Raw genomic sequence first — 18881 nt, 5'->3', positions numbered from 1 at the left:
ATCCTGTTATTTATTTCAGTAGGACTTAACAAATTTAGTACATGAAGTAAAAGTGAATTCAAAATTAATGTCAAACTTCTGTCTTCACCAAGTCTTTTTGCCCTCTGCTGGGATATAATGGGTAACAGAATTTACTTATGACGAGGCACTAGTTTAAAACTGCACGCAATTTACAACCAGACTCGCACAAGTAAAGGAGAAATAATTGGCAATATTGGAAAACTAAAAAGTGAAAGGAAATTTGAAACAATGTTAATAACTGTGCATTTTAGCATCCTTGTTTATAATGAGATCTGCATAGTAAGGAAGGTTAGGGAGATATTTTGCATTTCAGAATTGAAACTTTTGTTCCATCAATTAGGGAAATGCTGCTCTGGATATGATTAATTTATATATGTAATTGGTGCAGCTGGTTTGCTTATGTATTAAATTTAACATTAGCCTGTATTAAATGTTAGTCAATATTGAACTTTTATCAAAATAAAAGTTCTTTCAATATTTTGATTAAACACAAAATTCTTCTTTTTCTATACACTCCAACGTGCTAATAAGATGAAATTCTACAGTTCAGATTAATTTTATTTAATTTATGTGCATTGATTTTGCACACAGAAGTTGCAAAGAGCAATATTTCCATATTTATCTGCTTTCCCTTTCTGCAGCAACATAGAGCCCAGACTGTTGTGGGAGAGGGTAGAGAAACTCGTGCCAAGACCAGGCAGTGGCAGCTCCTCGGGCTCCAGTAACTCCGGCTCACAGCCAGGATCTCATCCCGGCTCCCAAACTGGATCTGGTGAACGTTACAGGCTACGATGTGAGATTTCACTCTATCAATTATATTATTCACTGCATTGCTTATTGCCTTCCTGATAAACAATTTTCCTCAGAAACCATTTTGGTTTGAAAAAAGCCAAAAATATCTGAAACATACACAAATTTAAGGTGGTTGATTTTGTTCATATAAATCAAAAAAAGCTTTATTTTACTTTATCGTTTAAAATAAGATTGTTTAAATAATTGTCTGTAGTTAAATGTTTATCAGCCTTGTACCATTCAAATTTAATATTGCAAAGAAAATTAATTATTTTAAAACATCATCTGTAATGTCCATGAGAATTGCCATTCCATCTTATTGTATTGTATTAAAGATTAACTCTGACATTGTTGGATACAAGTCCTGCAATAACCAAAAATCAATCCAAGCTGAAGTAGTACATGTTGGGCCAAATTTGGTTGAAATGAAGACAAAATCTTTGGAGTTTGCTTCTGTTATGTTGTGCAGCTGGCAGTGAAATGTCAAGTACATATGTGGACTTGTAAACATGTAAATCCAGAAGTTGTCATCGGTGATACCCCTGCTCTGTGGAATGTGCAATTTTACAATCTTGACCTGCATTGACTTCCAAAATCAATGATCTGACAGGATCTTGAGAAAATTTATAAATTTAATATCACTGTATATATCTGTAAATGGTGCAGTTTGTCACGAGGTACAGGCTTTCAATTGGTTATTAAGCTGTCATTATTTCTTAACAAACTCTTGGACTTAAAAAAAAAAGAAATTTTGTTTGGGGCTTGTATTTGTTCAATGTAAACTTCAAAATAACATTCAAATTCTATTTTTTAAATGTTTGCTCTTTTCGATGCTAGCTTCATCTAGTATATATTTGTAATCTTCATTTTATGTTCATTAACATGTTAGTAAAAAATGTGCTCTTTTGTTTTTCCTCCTTGCTGTTTTACTATCTGAGAATCCTTCAGTGCCCAACTTGAGGATAATGTTTCGGGACACTAGGGATCCCCTAGAACTTATGCCCGAAGGCAGCCAATGCTGGAAAAGGGATAGTTCATATCACAGAGATTGCTAGACCTTTGTGGGCAGCTTTGTTTGACATCGGTGGTGAGTGCCATTGTTTTGTCACTGACTGCATTTCCACCTCAAGATCACATTCATGTTCAGATTCAAATTAACAAATGCACACATTCAATGTATTGTAAGTATGATTTCATAAGAAACGGACTTAGGCCATACAGCCCCTCCAGCCTCCTCTGTTATTCAGCAAGTTTGTGTGATTGATTTAATTTTTTTTGCCCCAACTATATTTTGCTGTTCTATCCCACAAATATCTTGATTCATCTTTAGTCCAAAAATTTGTCCAGATTTGAATCTAGTTCATGGATCAGCATCCACGATGTTCTAGTCTGGAGGATTTTAAAGATCTGTAACCCTCCTATTTAAAAAAATATATATATTCTCCTCCTCTCATTATTACCCTGGGACTACATTCCTCATTTGGATCCCCTCATCAGACACTTCCTCCATCAGCCAAGTTTGGATTCTTAAATGTTTTAATCAGTGCACCTCTGAATCGTAAATAACTTCAGAGATTATGGAACCATTCTGAACAGGTTTTCACAAGATATGTCCTTCATCCTCAAGAATCTTTCAACTATACCTTTGCTGCACTGCCTCCAAAGGAAGTGGTTCTTGAAATGGAGAGAGCAAGATTGTTTATAGTAACCCAGATCTAGGCTCCCAAGTCCAGCCCCATTGTAATGAAGCTTTTCTATTCCATCATTCCCTTGCAATAAAATACATTACAATTGTTCTTTTAATTACTTGACCTGCATGCCAACAATGTGTTCCCTAAATGAGGACATCTGTATTCCAACATTTAGTAGGCTTACATATCAAATCATACTCTGCTTTTCTGTATTTCCTGTCAAAGTGGACAATTAGCTTTTCCTGTTTATATTGCCAATTTTGTGCCATCACATCATGTGCCATATGATATGACGGCACATGTGAAAATGTGAAAGTATGAAATTTCATTCTGAAGTTTGTGCATCTCCCCATGACCACATAGATTTTCTTTGGATGCTCCTGTTTCCCACATATGCAAAAGATTACTTCAGCATTGTGTGTAATAGAATAACAAAGGGAAATTAATGGGTGTGAGACAGAATAAAATAAATGTAAGGCTACAACGAAAGTAGAAAAGGTCTTGGAACTGATGGGAATGCTGTATCTGGAGCTGCATAGACTAGATGGGCTGAATAACCAGCTTCTCTACAGTAATAAATAAAATAGTACAATTGATAATCCCTGAGCAAAGCCATGTTATAGCTTATTTCAATATAATCTTTTCAAACATACCCTTTGTTTTCTGATGGTTGTTCAATCTTCCATACATTAAATGTTACCCCATCCCTCAGGCCCTGTGCAGTAGTCTTTTATGTGGCACGGTACCAAATGTTCATAGTTTTGTAAGATGTAGGAGCATCAAGTCTACTCCGCCATTCAATCACGATTGAGCTTTTTTTCCCTCTCAACACAATTCTCCTGCCTTCTCCTCATAACCCCTGATACCCATACTAATGAAGAATCTAAAAATATCTATTGATGGTCTCCACAGCCTTCTGTAGCAATGAATTCCACAGATTCACCACCCTCTGACCAAAGAAATTCCTCCTCATTTCCTTTCTAAAGGTACGTCCTTTTATTCCGAGCTATGGTCTCTGGTCCTAGACTCTCCCACCGGTGGAAATAATCTCTCCACATCCACTCTGTCCAGGCCTTTCACTGTTCTGTGAGTTTCACTGAGGTCCCTCCTCATCCTTTTAAACTCTAGCGAGTACAGGCCCAGTGCCATCAAACGCTCATCATATGTTAACCAAACATCCCTTGGTTAATTCTCGTAAGTCTCCTCTGGACCCTCTCCAACGCCAGCACATCCTTCCTCAGATATGGGGCCCAAAACTGGTTACACTAATCCAAATACGGTCTGACCAGTGCTTTATGAAGCCACGGCATTACATTCCTGTTTTTGCATTGCAGCCCTCTCAAAATAAATGCAAGCATTGCATTTGCCTTCTTTACTACCAATACGATTTGCAAATTAACTTTTTGGGAATCCAGCACCAGCACTCCCAAATCCCTTTGCACTTGCAAATGCCTTGTGGAAATCCAAATACAGTTTATCTGTCATGTTGTTTGGATCTTCAAATAACTCAAATTTGTTAAATAGTGTTCCACTTTCATAAAAATCATATTGGCACCATTTAATCCACCTACCAATGTCATTGCTTTTATTTGAGTTTATTAACCAAACTAAATGTGAAATTCATCATGTTATGATCACCAGAAAATATCTCAGAGAATATCTTATTGTGAGATGATTCCTGTTTCATTACATATAATCAGATCCAAATTTTTGCTTTCCTTTTGGCCCACAATGTATTGTTCTAGGAATCTAATTCTGCTGTATTTCATGTAGTTGTCCTTCAACTTATCTTTTCAATTTTGATTTGTCAACTCTTTATGCAGTCAAAACTCACCCATTATTATTTCATTACCTTTGTCACAAGTTTCCATTATTTCTTGATTTCTCTCAATTGTTGTGCCCAATATTCTGTATCTTCACCAGAACTGATCTTTTGAGCCAGGCTCTTTTTTTTTCCAAATGCTGTTCTAATGTCTTCCTTTACTATCAGTCATGTTCTCACTTTTTGCCACTCCTCTATATTGTATTTCCATTGCATCATACCCTAGAAAAGAAACATAAGAGATTAGATACTGGAATCTTGAGTAAAAAAAAAAAATCAAATTGCTGAAGGGATTCAGCAGGTCAGACAGTATCTGTGGAGGAAAATGGACATATTAAGCTTTGGACGGAAGATGGATTCCAACCCATAACAATGTCTGCCGACTTCCTCCAGAAATGTTGCTTGACCTTCTGAGTTCTTCCAGCACTTTGTTTTTTGTTCGAATGCCCCAGAATATTTGGCAGCTAGGTCATATTTATGAATTCCTATGCAGCTGATTCAAGTATCTTTCTGTAAATGTTTTGTGAAATTCGATGATGAGCCATTATTTTTTTTCTTAAACTTTTCCCTAATTTATCTTTATTTACTGTTGCACAATTACCATTATGAGTTCCTGTATCCTCATCTCACATTCAGTTTCATATTGCACACTTCCATGGACTACCTTGTCCTTTCTTTCTCCTTACATAATCCCTATCAGCCATCAATTGGTAAATAGCCTTATTTTCTTCAAAAAAAGTTGCGCCTTTGCCACTTGAAATTTACATGGTTCTTATGTGGGATTTGACGTCTGATATTTTGTTTTTCAATGCTTAGGCTTTTGATTTAATTTTTTTTTTCACAGCTTCATCAAAATCTGAGGGTTCACCATCTCAACGTCATGAAAATGTGAATAGAAAGCAAGAAGATAAAAAAGATTTAGGGCCAAGCCGACCAGCTGTAAGTTCCATAAAACTTAATTGCTTTTAGTGGTTTCAACAGCGCTTTTTATTTTTTGTGTTTGGTTTCTGGTGCATGTTTTCTTTGGAGTATAAATGCAAATTTACTGCCGTGTTTCCCGGCGATGAAGACGCACCTGTGTCGAAGGCGCACCCTATTTTGTGTTGCTAAATATTGAAAAATAAATAAAAACAAACATTTGCCATGGTGGCGGTCATTTCCATTCGGTGTGATGGCGGCCATTTGCATTGCATATTGTTTTGCATTGCGTATTGTTTATACACGGTACGCAATGCAAAACAAAGATAATGTATAAACCAGTGCGGTAATTTAAAAATAACAGCGTTTGGAATAAAATAACATTTAATTGTGCACGAAACAAAGATTACAAAAACGAAAAACATTCTAATCTCCAAATCCGAAAAATTCACTATTGTCACCCGAATCTTCAAAGCATAATAATTCATCAGGGTCATCACTGCTGTTCGAAATATCACTATCATCAAATAGAATGTCATCTTCTGAGCCATCTAACACGTTACAGATGCCACGTTTTTTAAAAGCTTTGACGACAATTTCAGTCTTAACACGGTTCCACGATTTTAATTCCCACTCGCACACCTGAGCAATGGATGGCCTTTTCAAACTACCTGTTTTTAGTTAGATCATGGTCTTTCCTCCTCATCCACTGATTCAATTCCTTTTTCATAAACAATTTAAAGGGTTTGTTGAAGTCGAAAGGCTGAAGTTGGCAAGTTAATCCACCGGGGATCACTACAATTTTCGACCTCACTCTCTTTAGCCTTTCTTTAGTAGCCGTAGTTAGGTGGGCGCGAAACTGGTCCCACACAAGTAGGGATGTTTTTTTAAGAAGGCCACTGGGATGCCGTGACCAGACCTTATCCAACCATAACTTTGTTCCATCCCCAGCCATCCATCCCTTTGGATGGACGAGGATAACAATCCCAGGTGGAATTTTGTCTTTTGGTATGGTTTTCCTCTTAAAAATAAGTAGTGGTGGTAATTTAATCCCATCCGCACAACATGATAGCACTGCAGTGTAGCGGATTTTGCTGTGTCCAGACGTCTTTATAGTTATGGATATGGAGCCTTTGATATCCACTGTCCTATTTGATACCACATCAAACGTTAACGGCACCTCATCCATGTTTCCAATTTGTCCCAGTTCGTAGTCGGTCTCTTTTCTTGCATTGATTACGTAGCTATGAAATGCAATAATTTTGTTTTCATAATCTTCAGGCATCTTTTGAGCGATTCTTTGTCTTAGTTCTCATTGAAAGTCCATTTTTCTTCATAAATCTACACCACCAACTTGACTTGCCATGACCTTGTGCTGCTGCCCTCAACTTTGATTTGTTAATAATAGTCCTTGTTGACATTGACCTGCCCGCATTTCTCTCCTCAACTGTCCAATTCTTCATTTCTTCCTCGAGTTCTGGCCACTTTGCTGCAGAACAATGCAGGCTCCGTTTAATTCTTATCAACAAGTCCTCTTGCTTCCTCCAATAACGTATCATTTTCTCAGTTGGCGGTGGTCCAAAATGTCTCTCAGCAGCCCTGTTGCCATATTCTTTCGGATATCCAATAGCTTGCAACTTATAGCCAATGGTATAAGAACGCCTTGGTTTTGCAGACGCCGTAATATGGGCAGTGTTAAACAATTTACAGTGTTACACAATTTAAATAGAATTTACAGAGCTCCACCCTAGACCAGGTGTTTGAAGTGGCAAAAATCAACCGCTTCCGAACGCATGTCTCTTCTCGTCAAAACATATGATTGGATTGCCGTATAGTACTGAAACACTTCCTATAGGCCAGGGGTGTCAAACTCGTGGCCCAAGGTGCCACATCCGGTCCGCGAAGGAGTCTGACCTGGCCCACGGGATGATTTCCCCGATGCCAGAGCGGGCATGAAGTCGCATTTTGCCTGTGACCTAAAATGAGTTTAAATGAGTTTGACACCCCGCTATAGGCCTATGAACAATCTAACCTTCGGCCTCCAAGATGCAGGTAATTTTTCGGGCCTTATTTCAAGGTAAAAAATAGCGTCTAGGATGCCGGGAAATGCGGTAAATTAACATTTAAAATGCAACTAAACTTTGAACGCTATTTATATTTTAAGTTGATATTGAAATGCAGGGTTAATTAGACTATGTTTGTTTTCATGACATAAAACCTTAGCTCAAACTGAATTTTAAATGGTTCTATGCGCACATGCAAATAACATATATTTCTATATATTATATACAGTGACTACTAGTAAATATAAAATACATGAATGCAATGCAAATGTATTTGTTTATGTAGGCATTTTCTTTTTTCTCTTTGTACCCTACTGACATGACCAATGGCACATGATTCTATCACATTCATTTGGGCTGCTGCATATTGTAGGGTGAAGTGGTAAGCTATGCTACTTTAACTGTCTCCTTCTTGCCTGCTGATTTAATGGAATTTTTTTTTATGCTATTGTTTGAGTTTTTAGGGTTGTGCATGTGTCGATAACTTTTTATTGAACAAATCTGATTAATCTTACTCTAATATGAGTTTGTTTCTTTCATATTACAACGAATATATACATTAATACTAACAACTTTTATGTATAAAATAATTGTTGTCTGTCTATAGCCTAAATCCAGAAATCGAACATTTTGCAAAGCATAAGTTTGTTTGATGTCTTGAGAGGATGCCTTTTTTTTGGTCATAGTGCTATACTGCATGGAAACAGGGCATTTTGATGCATCTTATCCAAATTGGCATAGTGGGCTTGTAATGTCAAAATAGGAAAAAGAGGATTTTTTTTGCTGTTTATTCTTTTAGCTTGCTGATTTTTACAGACTCAGTGTTACCGATACTTATATGATTTGGAGTCGGAGAGTGGGCAGCTGATGTTCTATGATAGAATGAGTAGCGTGCCTTTGAAGTTAAAGCTGTGTCAAGTCTAAATGTTCAGTTTAGATGAATTGTGGGACTGCGTTGTTGGTAATCAATAGACAATAGGTGCAGGAGTAGGTGTAGGCCATTTGGTCCTTCGAGCCAGCACCGCCATTCAATGTGATCATGGCTGATCATCCCCAATCAGTACCCCGTTCCTGCCTTCTCCCCATATCCCCTGACTCCGCTATCCAATCCAATCCAACTTTATTTGTTAAGCACTTTAAAACAGCCAATGTTGACCAAAGTGCTGTACAGAAGAATAAACAAGACATCATAAACAGACACCATAACAGCTCACATGAGGCTATCTTTAAGAGCCCTATCTAGCTCTCTCTTGAAAGTATCCAGAGAACTGGCCTCCACCGCCCTCTGAGGCAGAGAATCCCACAATGTAGTTCAATAAATCTTTTTTTTTAAACCTGTTTTAAAAAAATTAGCTCTCAATTGACAAGTAATTTTCCCTATCACCCAATAATATTAATTTATGTTGATAGCAATTTGACTATTTTTAGTCAATGTTCATCTTTGGTTTAAAATAATTTTTGAATTTGGATCTGATTTCCTTGAATTATTCACCTACCTAATGTTTAAAATGTTTTAATTTGCAATCCATGGTGCAATTTGCAATAATTTGATCTTTTGTTGATACATTTGACTGAAATCACCTTTAACTCCCCGTCCAGATTTTGCTTTCCCTTTATATCTTAATGCCGTAGTCAAACAGCATGGAAACAGGCCCTTCGGCCCAACTTGTCCGTGCTGACCAAAATGCTCCATCTCTGCTGTACCCACCTGCCTGCTTTGGTCCATATCCCTTTCCACCTTTCCTATCTATGGAGCTGTCCAAATGTATTTTTAAATGTTGTTTACATCTTAAATGGCCTTGCCAGTTTATTCCATGTTTAATATCTTTTTGGGGGAAGTATTCCTATTTTGATATCCTATCTCACTGTGTATATATATCCCTTATTATTATTTAAGTATTGATTATGGCCCACACAAGAGATTAGTGTGCAAAATTAGAGCACATGGTATTGAGGGTAGGGTATTGACATGGATAGAGAACTGGTTGGCAGATGGGAAGCAAAGAGTAGGAATTAATGGCAAGGCAGTAACTAGTGTGGTGCCGCAAGGCTCAGTGCTGGGACCTCAGTTATTTACAATATATATTAATGATTTAGACAATGGGATTAAATGTAACACATCCAAGTTTGCTGATGACACAAAGCTGGGTAGCAGTGTGAGCTGCGAGGAGGATGCAATGAGGCTGCAGGGTAACTTGGATAGGTTGGATGAGTGGGCAGATGTAGTATAATGTGGTTAAATGTGAGGTTATCCAGTTTGGTGGCAAGAACAAGAGGGCAGATTATTATCTGAATGGTGTCAGATTAGGAAAAGGGGAGGTGCAACGAGACCTGGGTGTTCTTGTACATCAATCAATGAAAGTAAGTATGCAGGTGCTGCAGGCAGTGAAGAAAGCTAATGGCATGTTGGCATTCATAGTGAGAGGATTTGAGTATAGGAGCAAGGAGGTCCGACTGCAGTTGTACAGGGCCCTGGTGAGACCACACCTGGAGTATTGTGTGCAATTTTGTTCGCCAAATTTGAGGAATGACATTCTTGCTATTGAGGAAATGCAGCGTAGGTTCACTGGATTAATTCCTGGGATGGGAGGACTGACATATGATGAAAGAATGGGTTGATTAGGCTTGTATTCACTGGAATTTAGGATGAGAGGATATCTAATAAACATTTATAAAATTCTAAAGAGATTAGACAGGCTAGATGCAGGAAAAATGGTCCTGATGTTGGGGGAGTCCAGAACCAGGGGGCACTGTTTAAGAATAAGGGATAGGCCGTTTGGGACTAAGATGAGGAAAAACTTTTTCAACCAGAGAGTTGTGAATCTGTGGAATTCTCTGCCACAGAAGGCAGTGGATGCCTATATAGCTCTTAAGGCTAATGGAAACAAGGAATATGGGGGAAAAACAGGAATGACGTACTGATTATGGATGATCAGCCATGATCATATTGAATGGCGGTGCTGGCCCAAAGGGCTGAATGGCTTATTCCTGCACCTATTTTCTATGTTTCTATGGCAAATGTCATCATTTGAAGCCTTGCTACTGTTTGATGTGCAATTGTTTGCTTCATGTTAAACACTTAACCACAATACTTGAACAGTGACCTGATTATTTTAGTTTCAGGATCTTGCTGCCTTAGCGAAAGAGCTTCGAGCTGTCGATGATGTCCGGCCTCCTCAGAAAGTTACTGATTATTCTTCGTCGAGTGATGAATCAGGAACTACCGATGAAGAAGATGAGGACCTGGACCAAGAAGGAACTGATGAAACGGAACCCATGTCGGATGATGCTAGGGCAGTGTATGTAATTCTGGTTAAAAGTAATGAAGTGCATGCAATATATTTCTGCATTATTTATCTTCATAATTATTAGTTATTGAGAGAATTACATCATAGGATAAAGCTGTTGAGTCCATCTCTTTTGTGATGGCTGTTTAGCAGAACCTTCCAACCAACATCAATCACCCCGTTCTTCCTGTAGATCTGCAGACCCTTTGTAAAATTGATTCTCTTTTGAAAGTTAATAATGAATTGCCACACCATCCTTTCAAGTATTGCATCCAGTTCTCATAACTTTGCTATTTTTCTTTTCCAGAAGTTTCCTCATGCCGTCTCAGATTCTGTAAATCACCTTAAATTTTATGTCCATTGATTACCAACCCTTCTAGCACTGGAAACATCTATCAAATCAAAATCATTCATCATTTTGAACACGCCCATCAAATCCCTTAATCATCTCGGCTCTGAGAAAAACGTACCTAGTTATTTTAATCTATGCACAGAATTAAAGGTCCTAATCCCTGTAATATTTTTGGAAATACTGTTTTTGGAAATACTGTCTCAATGGAGTCAGTAGATTCTGGAATCTTGAACAGAAAGCAAACTGCTGGAGGAACTCGACAGGCCAGGCAGCATCAGTGGAGGGAAATGGACAGACAGTGTTTCAGGTCAGGATCCTTCAAGTCTCAAGAAGGGTCCTGACCTGAAACATCACCTGTCCATTGCCATCCAGGTGTGCTGCCTGGCAGTGAGTTCCTCCAGCAATTTGTTTTTTGCTCATAACTTACTCAAGACACCTACTGCTGGAACTACCACTGTTTTCCAGCTAAGGCCTAACCAGCGTTTTATCAAAAGTTAGCCTAACTATTTAGTACCCTGAGTCTTTGCTACAAGAACCACGGACCCCAAGTGCGTTTTATTCAGCAGTCTTTTCAACAGGCTTGAAATTGTCCATCCAGGTTCTCCCCAAGTTACTCCAGGGGTCCACTCCTGACAATGGTTCGTATCCCGAATTATTCACAAATTGGAAATGCGGCCACAAATAGAGTTCTGACACGACAGCAGATTACTCCAGAAGTGGGTTGTCCTATAGGAATAGATAGCCTGAGGAAGCATTTTAAATCTCATTTTGCCATTCTTAATAATAAAGATGATATTAACAAAATATAGCCTGAACATATTTCCAGCTAATAATGGTAATCTTGTAAAAGATTTTATTGCAGATGAGGTTTTAAATCTTTTGAATATTTTAAAAAGGACACAGTTGCTGGCTCGGATATCATGTTTCTTGATAGGATTTGCAAAATGGACATCAACGTGTTAACAGGAAAATATTCTTCCTTGGTTTGATGTGGCAAAGGTCCAGCTATAGTTTGAATCGACTGCCTGCAGCCCCACAATAGCCAGCAAATTCCTCCCACCGGTCCCCCGAATGCTCGTTTGTATGTATAGTCTGTACATAAGGCAGCCTATGTACATGTCAAGCTTTCATAACCCAGGGAGCATCTGTACATCTCGACTCTCCCAGTCCCTCGCCCCTATTAAAATATATATTCATTAAAATAGTTAGAAATGGTTTACATGTAATAACTCATTGGAAGTATGACTAGTTTATAAACTATCCAAGGCTCTTGTATTTTATGCCTTCTCCATAATTTATATGGATTTCCAATCCTTGCCCACTATTACATACCATATACCTGTGGACTTTTATTTATCAGGTCGTCAAAGCTGAGCAATGGAGAAACTGAATCAGTGAATACAATGATAGTTCGTGATGATCTGGAGCTGTTGACTGAAACTTCTGTTACTCCCTCTAAAGATGGCACTTTAATAGTTCGACAGGTAATGTATCTGACAGAAAGTTCTGTCTCTTGCCCATAAGCTCTTATTTACCCTTAATTTTTAAACATTATTTTTAACATTAATAGCCAGTAATCAAAATAATTTTATCAGTTCTTCAGGCAGTTTTTTTTTAAGCCAGAGCACAGGCCATTTAGATCTCTGCAGTTTACCTGCATGAATTGCAATGTCCATCGTAACAATAAATTAGATGGGCAGGAGGTGACTGCAGTTCAAAATCCTAGAAATGCATATGTTTATTCCCAAGTCTGACACTAGCTTAAGATGTTTCTAAATGAAACTAACATGTCTGCAAGCCTCCTTTAATGTGTCTTCACTCTAACTTCAATTTTATTTTTAACTAAAAGCTCACATTTGCAACTGTCGGGCATTAACTAGCTTTTTACCTTCATTGTTTGCCTTTCATTTAAAAAAATGGCAACATTTAGTGAGAGGCATGTTGACATTCCATATCATTTGTAAATGTTATCACACTAATTCTTACAAGCTGGGCATATTACAATACTGAGTACCCTACAGTGCATCACATCAAACTTGCAAAATCTGTCAATTTTACTGTGAATCATACAACACTGTCTCATCAACATCCAAAGAAAAGGATTGGGAATACATTCAATGTGCTTTTTAAAAAAATTGATGGCACTTATTGTTAATGTTCTACCTAGAGTGTAGTATTTATCTACTAAAATGGTTTTGTCAAATTTTACCACATTTGTTTATTAGTAATAGTTGTGCTTAGATGAAACCTGCACAATCCAACTTTGCTACATTAACTCTTCTGCCAATTAACTGCTAGGGTGATAGGTGTTCGAGCAACTCTTCAGCAAGACAAGTATGCCTGTTTTTTCTACAGAGCGCAGGTGACTTAAAGCGTGCCAGCCACCATGAGAGTAATGGCTTTGCATCCCGCATTCACCTCTTGCCAGATCTCATACAGCAAAGCCATTCCTCCACCTCCCCAACCAGCCAGCAGTCTCCTATCATGTCCCCTCAGCTGCCCCTGGACGAGCTTACTACTAATGAGGTATGTTTGACACCATAGTTAGCGGCTGTTCCGTGCCACTCCTGTAAATTAGTTGGCCACAACAGAATTCCAGTTAATCTCCATTGTTTTTCATCTTTAACTTAAACTGTGTAACAATTCTACACCACAATTGTAGAAGATACTAAATCCTATTACTAAGTAGAAATTTTGGATCCCCAAACTTGCCAGTTAATGAATATTATAAAGTTTGATCTACTAAAACAAATTGTAATGGAACAAACAATCTGTTCCCATTCCATAAACAAATATTATGCCTCTGAGTAAAAACAAATGTAGATTTATTTTATGGTCAAAGATCTGGATTAGACTTACAAAGTTGTCTCAGTGTGCTTTTTGTTAAGGACCTGGTCAAAGAAATTACCATAAACATCTCTTCAGCAATCATCGCTTCAGTAGGTTGGCAATAATTTGCACAGAGCTATTAAAAATTAAAAAAACCATTGCAGATTATTCAGTAAATTATCTTTTATTTAAAAATTGGAGTTTGTGTAATGATACGACAAATAAGATGCGCAGATCTAAATATTAGTGAGCAAAATGATTTTAACAGTAAAATATCAGATTGATTACAGTATGTCATTCAACTGTATTCTCTCATTGTTCTGCCTTTGAAATCCACTAACTTCAATGCCAGGTCAGTAATATATGTTAGTCTCAATATTTAAAGATATCGCATTCAAAGGTAGTGAACCATTCATTACAATGTTGCCCAAAGAGAAAGTACCAAACTCTTCCCTGGGAACATGCAAGCAATAAAACATTTCTAAAATAAATATTTTTTATGACGTCCCAGGTGAGAAGCTAAGGTCGCATTGTGTATTTTGTCCATTGCCTCATGATGGCACCCATTGATTCCCGCCCTTCCGTCCCTCCCCATGTTCTCTCTGCTCCAATTCAGGTGGCAGATTGACTCTTTCTCACCTCTCCCTTCCTTTGGCACCATTCCTCACTTCTTGATAATCCATGGTCAGCACACCTGACTCTATTCATTTCCTTCACCACCTATCTCTCAAGGTGTGAATATCTATTGCAATGCGTAAATTATTTTTGGGAAAATTATGTGGCATGTTCTGCATGTAGTGCCAAACCCTTCTCCAAAAGACTACTATTGGTCATTATTAATTTATTGAAAATCAAATTTGTGACATTCCATATTATATTGCTGAAAACTAATTGAATATTTGTCCCGTGTCTTTTTCCCAATTTATGGAACACCTACATGCAGTAAGACGAACAATTATTTTTGCTTCTGGTCACTAGCTTTTAGATTTGTGCCCAGTCACCTGAAATGCTCTCCTCCTTTACACTTCATTACATATTGCAGTCAAGAGAGTATTTTGCATCATCTTTCTTGGATCCAAAGTGAATTATATCACAATTTATTACATGAAATTAATCTCTCTGTTCATGTCCCTTTATAAAATTGTTTCTAAACAACTCGCTCTGCCACCCGTGTCCTTGACGACTTAACAATACAAACCCCCTACTTTTTATCCAAGTCACTGATGAAAAAAACAGAAGCGTTAGTGCAGATGCTCAAGGCACCATGCCGCTGAAAGTTCATTCTGTTTATCCATATTCTCTGCTACCATCCAACCATTTTACATAGTTACCTCCCATTTATGTTTTTAGATTTGCTTTTTGTACAGATTTTGCTTCATTGTGCTGTGAAGGTTATTCTTATTTGATTTGACTTTCAAAAGTGGATTTAAGGTTTGAATTTTCTGCTTAGATCTTATTTTAGAATGCAAAGATTATTGAGAAGTAATTACTGTATTCTAAAAGTAAAGCAAAAAGCTGCAGCTGATAGAAATCTGGTTATACTTTATTAACTTCCATTTTGCCAGGTCTAATCCAAAGCTGAATCGCTTGTGAAACGACATCAAAATTTGTTTACACATCTTGTTTTAATGCCTCCTGCCATTCCCAACTTCACCGAAACTTGATGTTGATGGAAAAAGTTTAACCTCCATCCTCTATGTGTTAAATTATTGTTGTTGGCCACCAAATTTGTTTAAAAAAAAAAGATGTATGCAAGTTGAATGCCTATTTTGGTTTCTCTGTATAAAGAGAAAAATCATCCCTTTTGGCACAAAAAATGTGATTTGGCAAGTGTGATCAGTTATTCCTTACTCCATTTTTTATCATATTGGTGAAACCATCCTAACATTTATAAGCATTAAACTGGCAAGTTTTTCTTTATCAAAGTATCACTGTCATTTCCTATAATTTTACTAACATTCCATGTCATTTCATACTTTGTGCTTTTGCGATTAGTTGCGTGTTTGGGTGAAACAAGCATTATTAACCCTTTGATCACTGCAGTCACATTTCTCCATTACGGTCTAATATTGCACAGATTTTAATTCTCCCAGAAATTGTTGTGAATTATTTGGCCTGGTAGACTATACCAAAATTCTTCTCCAAATGATACAATGATACATTGAAGGCTAAGCTGAAATACGGTGCAAAGAGGCTCTTGTGGCAGACCTGATGGGCTGGACAATGTTTCTATGCTGAACACTCAATTTAATTTGCCACTGACTTAAGTTTTGTTATGTTTTATATTTAAATGTGTAACATTTTTCATTGCATGTATTGGAAATGTAAATATTTCCAAAGAGAGACTTACAGTTGTCAGAGGGTTATGTGGAAAAAAGGCAATTTTTTAAATTTCACCAGAATGTTCTCATGCATAAAATGGATTTGTAGCATGTTGTTGATTGATGTTTAATTTCAATGTATATATTTTTTCTGTCTCAAGTGCATAGTTGCGCAGCTACTTTCAGTTTTACTCCGGCGTATACATAGCACCAGCCCTTCCCTGCAACCGTAGTTTCCAGCATAAACTCCTTCACATGGGGTTCCTCTCACACATGGCTTTTCGCACATTTGCCAGCACTAGTCTAAACCTGGTACACTTGCTACTTCTCTCACTCAGGCTGGCCCCCCTTCCACCCTTTTCCCTGGATTCCTGCCTCTCTTGATCTGACTGGCTCTTTCCTGCTCCAGCTTTCTACGGTGGCACAGCGGTAGAGTTGCTGCCTTACAGTGAATGCAGCGCCGGAGACCCGGGTTTGATCCCGACTACGGGTGCTGTCTGTACGGAGTTTGTACATTCTCCCTGTGACCTGCGTGGGTTTTCTCTTGAGATCTTCGGTTTCCTCCCACACTCCAAAGACGTACATGTTTTGTAGGTTAATTGGCTTGGTAAATGTAAAAATTGTCCCTAGTGGGTGTAGGATAGTGTAAATATGCGGGAAACTATGGTCGGCGCGGACTCGGTGGGCCGAAGGGCCTGTTTCCGTGCTGTATCTCTGAACTACCCGATTGCCCAGACACATATCTTTCCTTATTCCATTGCCTTCCTCTGAAGGTTCCATTCCCCTTTAGCTCCTCTCTTTAGCTCATCTTTCTTCCAGCCCCTCTCCTCCTTTCCCCAACCTTTGTCTCTTTTTGTCCCCTTAACATTATGTTATTCTTGTGAAATCTTGGCTATTCCATTTGTTAACATTTTAAACATCAAAGCGATTGATGTCACGGGGCATAATTACCCGTGTTCAATTTTGGTAGTTGCTATAAAATGTCATTGTAATTTAAGAGTATTTGCATTTGACTGCAGCAATACCATACCATTTACTAATTGAAAGTCTACAGTTTCCAATGAAAACCAGTTCAATGCATCATAAGTAAAGTTAAACACAAACTCTGTTGAATTTGGCTGTTGTAATTTTGTTAATAGCAAATTGTTTCTTAACAAACAGTCAGGAGGATGAAAATAGTTGCTGCAATGACTTCTCTGACCAATCATGCTACTGGTTATTGCAAGATCATAACGTTATTATGGGGCAACAGCTAGATTTGAAAAGGACTTTAATATTTCCAGCTGTGCGATCCAGGATATTTCAGTAATCTCACTACAAGTGAATGCATAGTTTGAGTTCTATCCTGTCGAATAGTTTAAATTCCAGCAGAATATTCCTGCCAAGCAGAGTTTAGCACTTCATTATTGAAATGCACTGAAAAGTCAGCTATTGAAATAAAATGGTTTAAAACAGATATTTTTTTGATTTAGTACATTCTTTTTCTAGGTAGCTTTTCAAATATTTAACTCTTGCAATGTGTTAATGTTGTTAAACGCCAACTTTATTGGTATCTAGTGGTTTAATGGTATCTTTAACAGCCGTAACTTTTAAAGGAAGAGCTTTGAACCATTATTTATTCTGTTCAGCCCAGTGTCCTGTAACAAATCATAGTGTACATTATTCAGAAAAGCAAACTTAAACTATCAAATGCCCAATAGTTGCCATTACTAAAAGGTGTATTCTTCTTTCCAAAATATTTTTTTCTTATTGGTTTTCTGATGCATAACATACCCTAGTACATTTTCCAAAAGAAAGTTTCATCTTTTCATCTTTCAAACTATCAAATTATTGCAGACAAATTTATAGCAGTAAAACTGTAATGCTAGTTGCCTTGTACAAATCTCCGATCATGTCTAATTACGCTTACAAATTTAATTGCACCAAATTACATAATTTACATTGGAAATGAAGTGCAGCGGTGAACCTCATTAATCATCCAGTGGTCTTAATTTAACACCATGTTGTGAGCTGCTGAACTTGTAGCAGAAATAAGCTGTAATTGATTACCTGCTCAGATTTATACAATATAAATTTAAACTGATGAACATAAAATTATATGTTACATTTTATTGAACTGAAAGGCAGTAGTTGTGTAAAGTGTAAAATAATTAATTCTCAAGTCGTTTAAAAAACAATTTTAAACTGCATAGGGATTTTTTAATTACTTCTGTACAAAACAGATGGCTTATTAATAAATGAAACAAATTAAAAAGATTAATTTGACAATTTTTAATATAAAAATCTGTTGCCCTGTCTACCCAAAATACCTGTATTTGAAGTTTAGTACACTTTTTGCATTTTCTACTATGTATGTAAAAGTGTTTAAGAAAATCTCACACCCATAGAGAACCCCCTTAGAAAGGGAGGAGGAATTTCTTTAGTCAGAAGGTGGTGAATCTGTGGAATTCTTTGCCACAGACACCTGTGGAGGCCAAGTCAATGGGTCATTTTTGAGGCAGTGATTGATAGATTCTTAAGGGTGTCAGAGGTTATGGGAAGAAGGCAGGAGAATGGGGTTGAGAGGGAAAGATAGATATTCTGCTCCTGGAACTAATGGACATCTAGCTCTCATTTAATTTAAATGTAGTTAAAGATGTGTGCTTTAACAATATTCTTCTCAAGCACAGTGGATCTTATTATGATAAGATTTTTTTTGAGGTGATGTACTCTATAGATATTGTATAAAAAGAAACCCACAGCACAAGACAAAATATTTTCAGGCAAAACAATTATGATCAATTAC

The 18881-nt window shown here is 37.4% G+C and overlaps 1 protein-coding gene across 8 annotated transcripts in view; it reads left to right on the top strand.

Moving 5' to 3' along the window:
- Positions 1-18881, top strand: part of LOC129698193 (mitogen-activated protein kinase kinase kinase kinase 4) — a 270553-nt gene that overhangs the window by 226764 nt on the left and 24908 nt on the right. For 3 of the 8 annotated variants that reach the window (XM_055637146.1, XM_055637148.1, XM_055637150.1), the window contains 5 exons: positions 663-814; positions 5171-5265; positions 10425-10606; positions 12307-12430; positions 13302-13472. In XM_055637146.1, the coding sequence (XP_055493121.1) occupies positions 663-814; positions 5171-5265; positions 10425-10606; positions 12307-12430; positions 13302-13472 (724 nt within the window). The remainder of the gene's footprint in view (positions 1-662; positions 815-5170; positions 5266-10424; positions 10607-12306; positions 12431-13301; positions 13473-18881) is intronic. The other 5 variants (XM_055637147.1, XM_055637154.1, XM_055637151.1 and 2 more) reach the window with 3 other exon arrangements.

This window comes from Leucoraja erinacea, chromosome 6 (genome assembly GCF_028641065.1).
Source record: "Leucoraja erinacea ecotype New England chromosome 6, Leri_hhj_1, whole genome shotgun sequence".
In the NCBI taxonomy this organism is placed as follows: domain Eukaryota; kingdom Metazoa; phylum Chordata; class Chondrichthyes; order Rajiformes; family Rajidae; genus Leucoraja; species Leucoraja erinaceus.
This window is presented reverse-complemented; position numbering and strand designations above follow the sequence as displayed.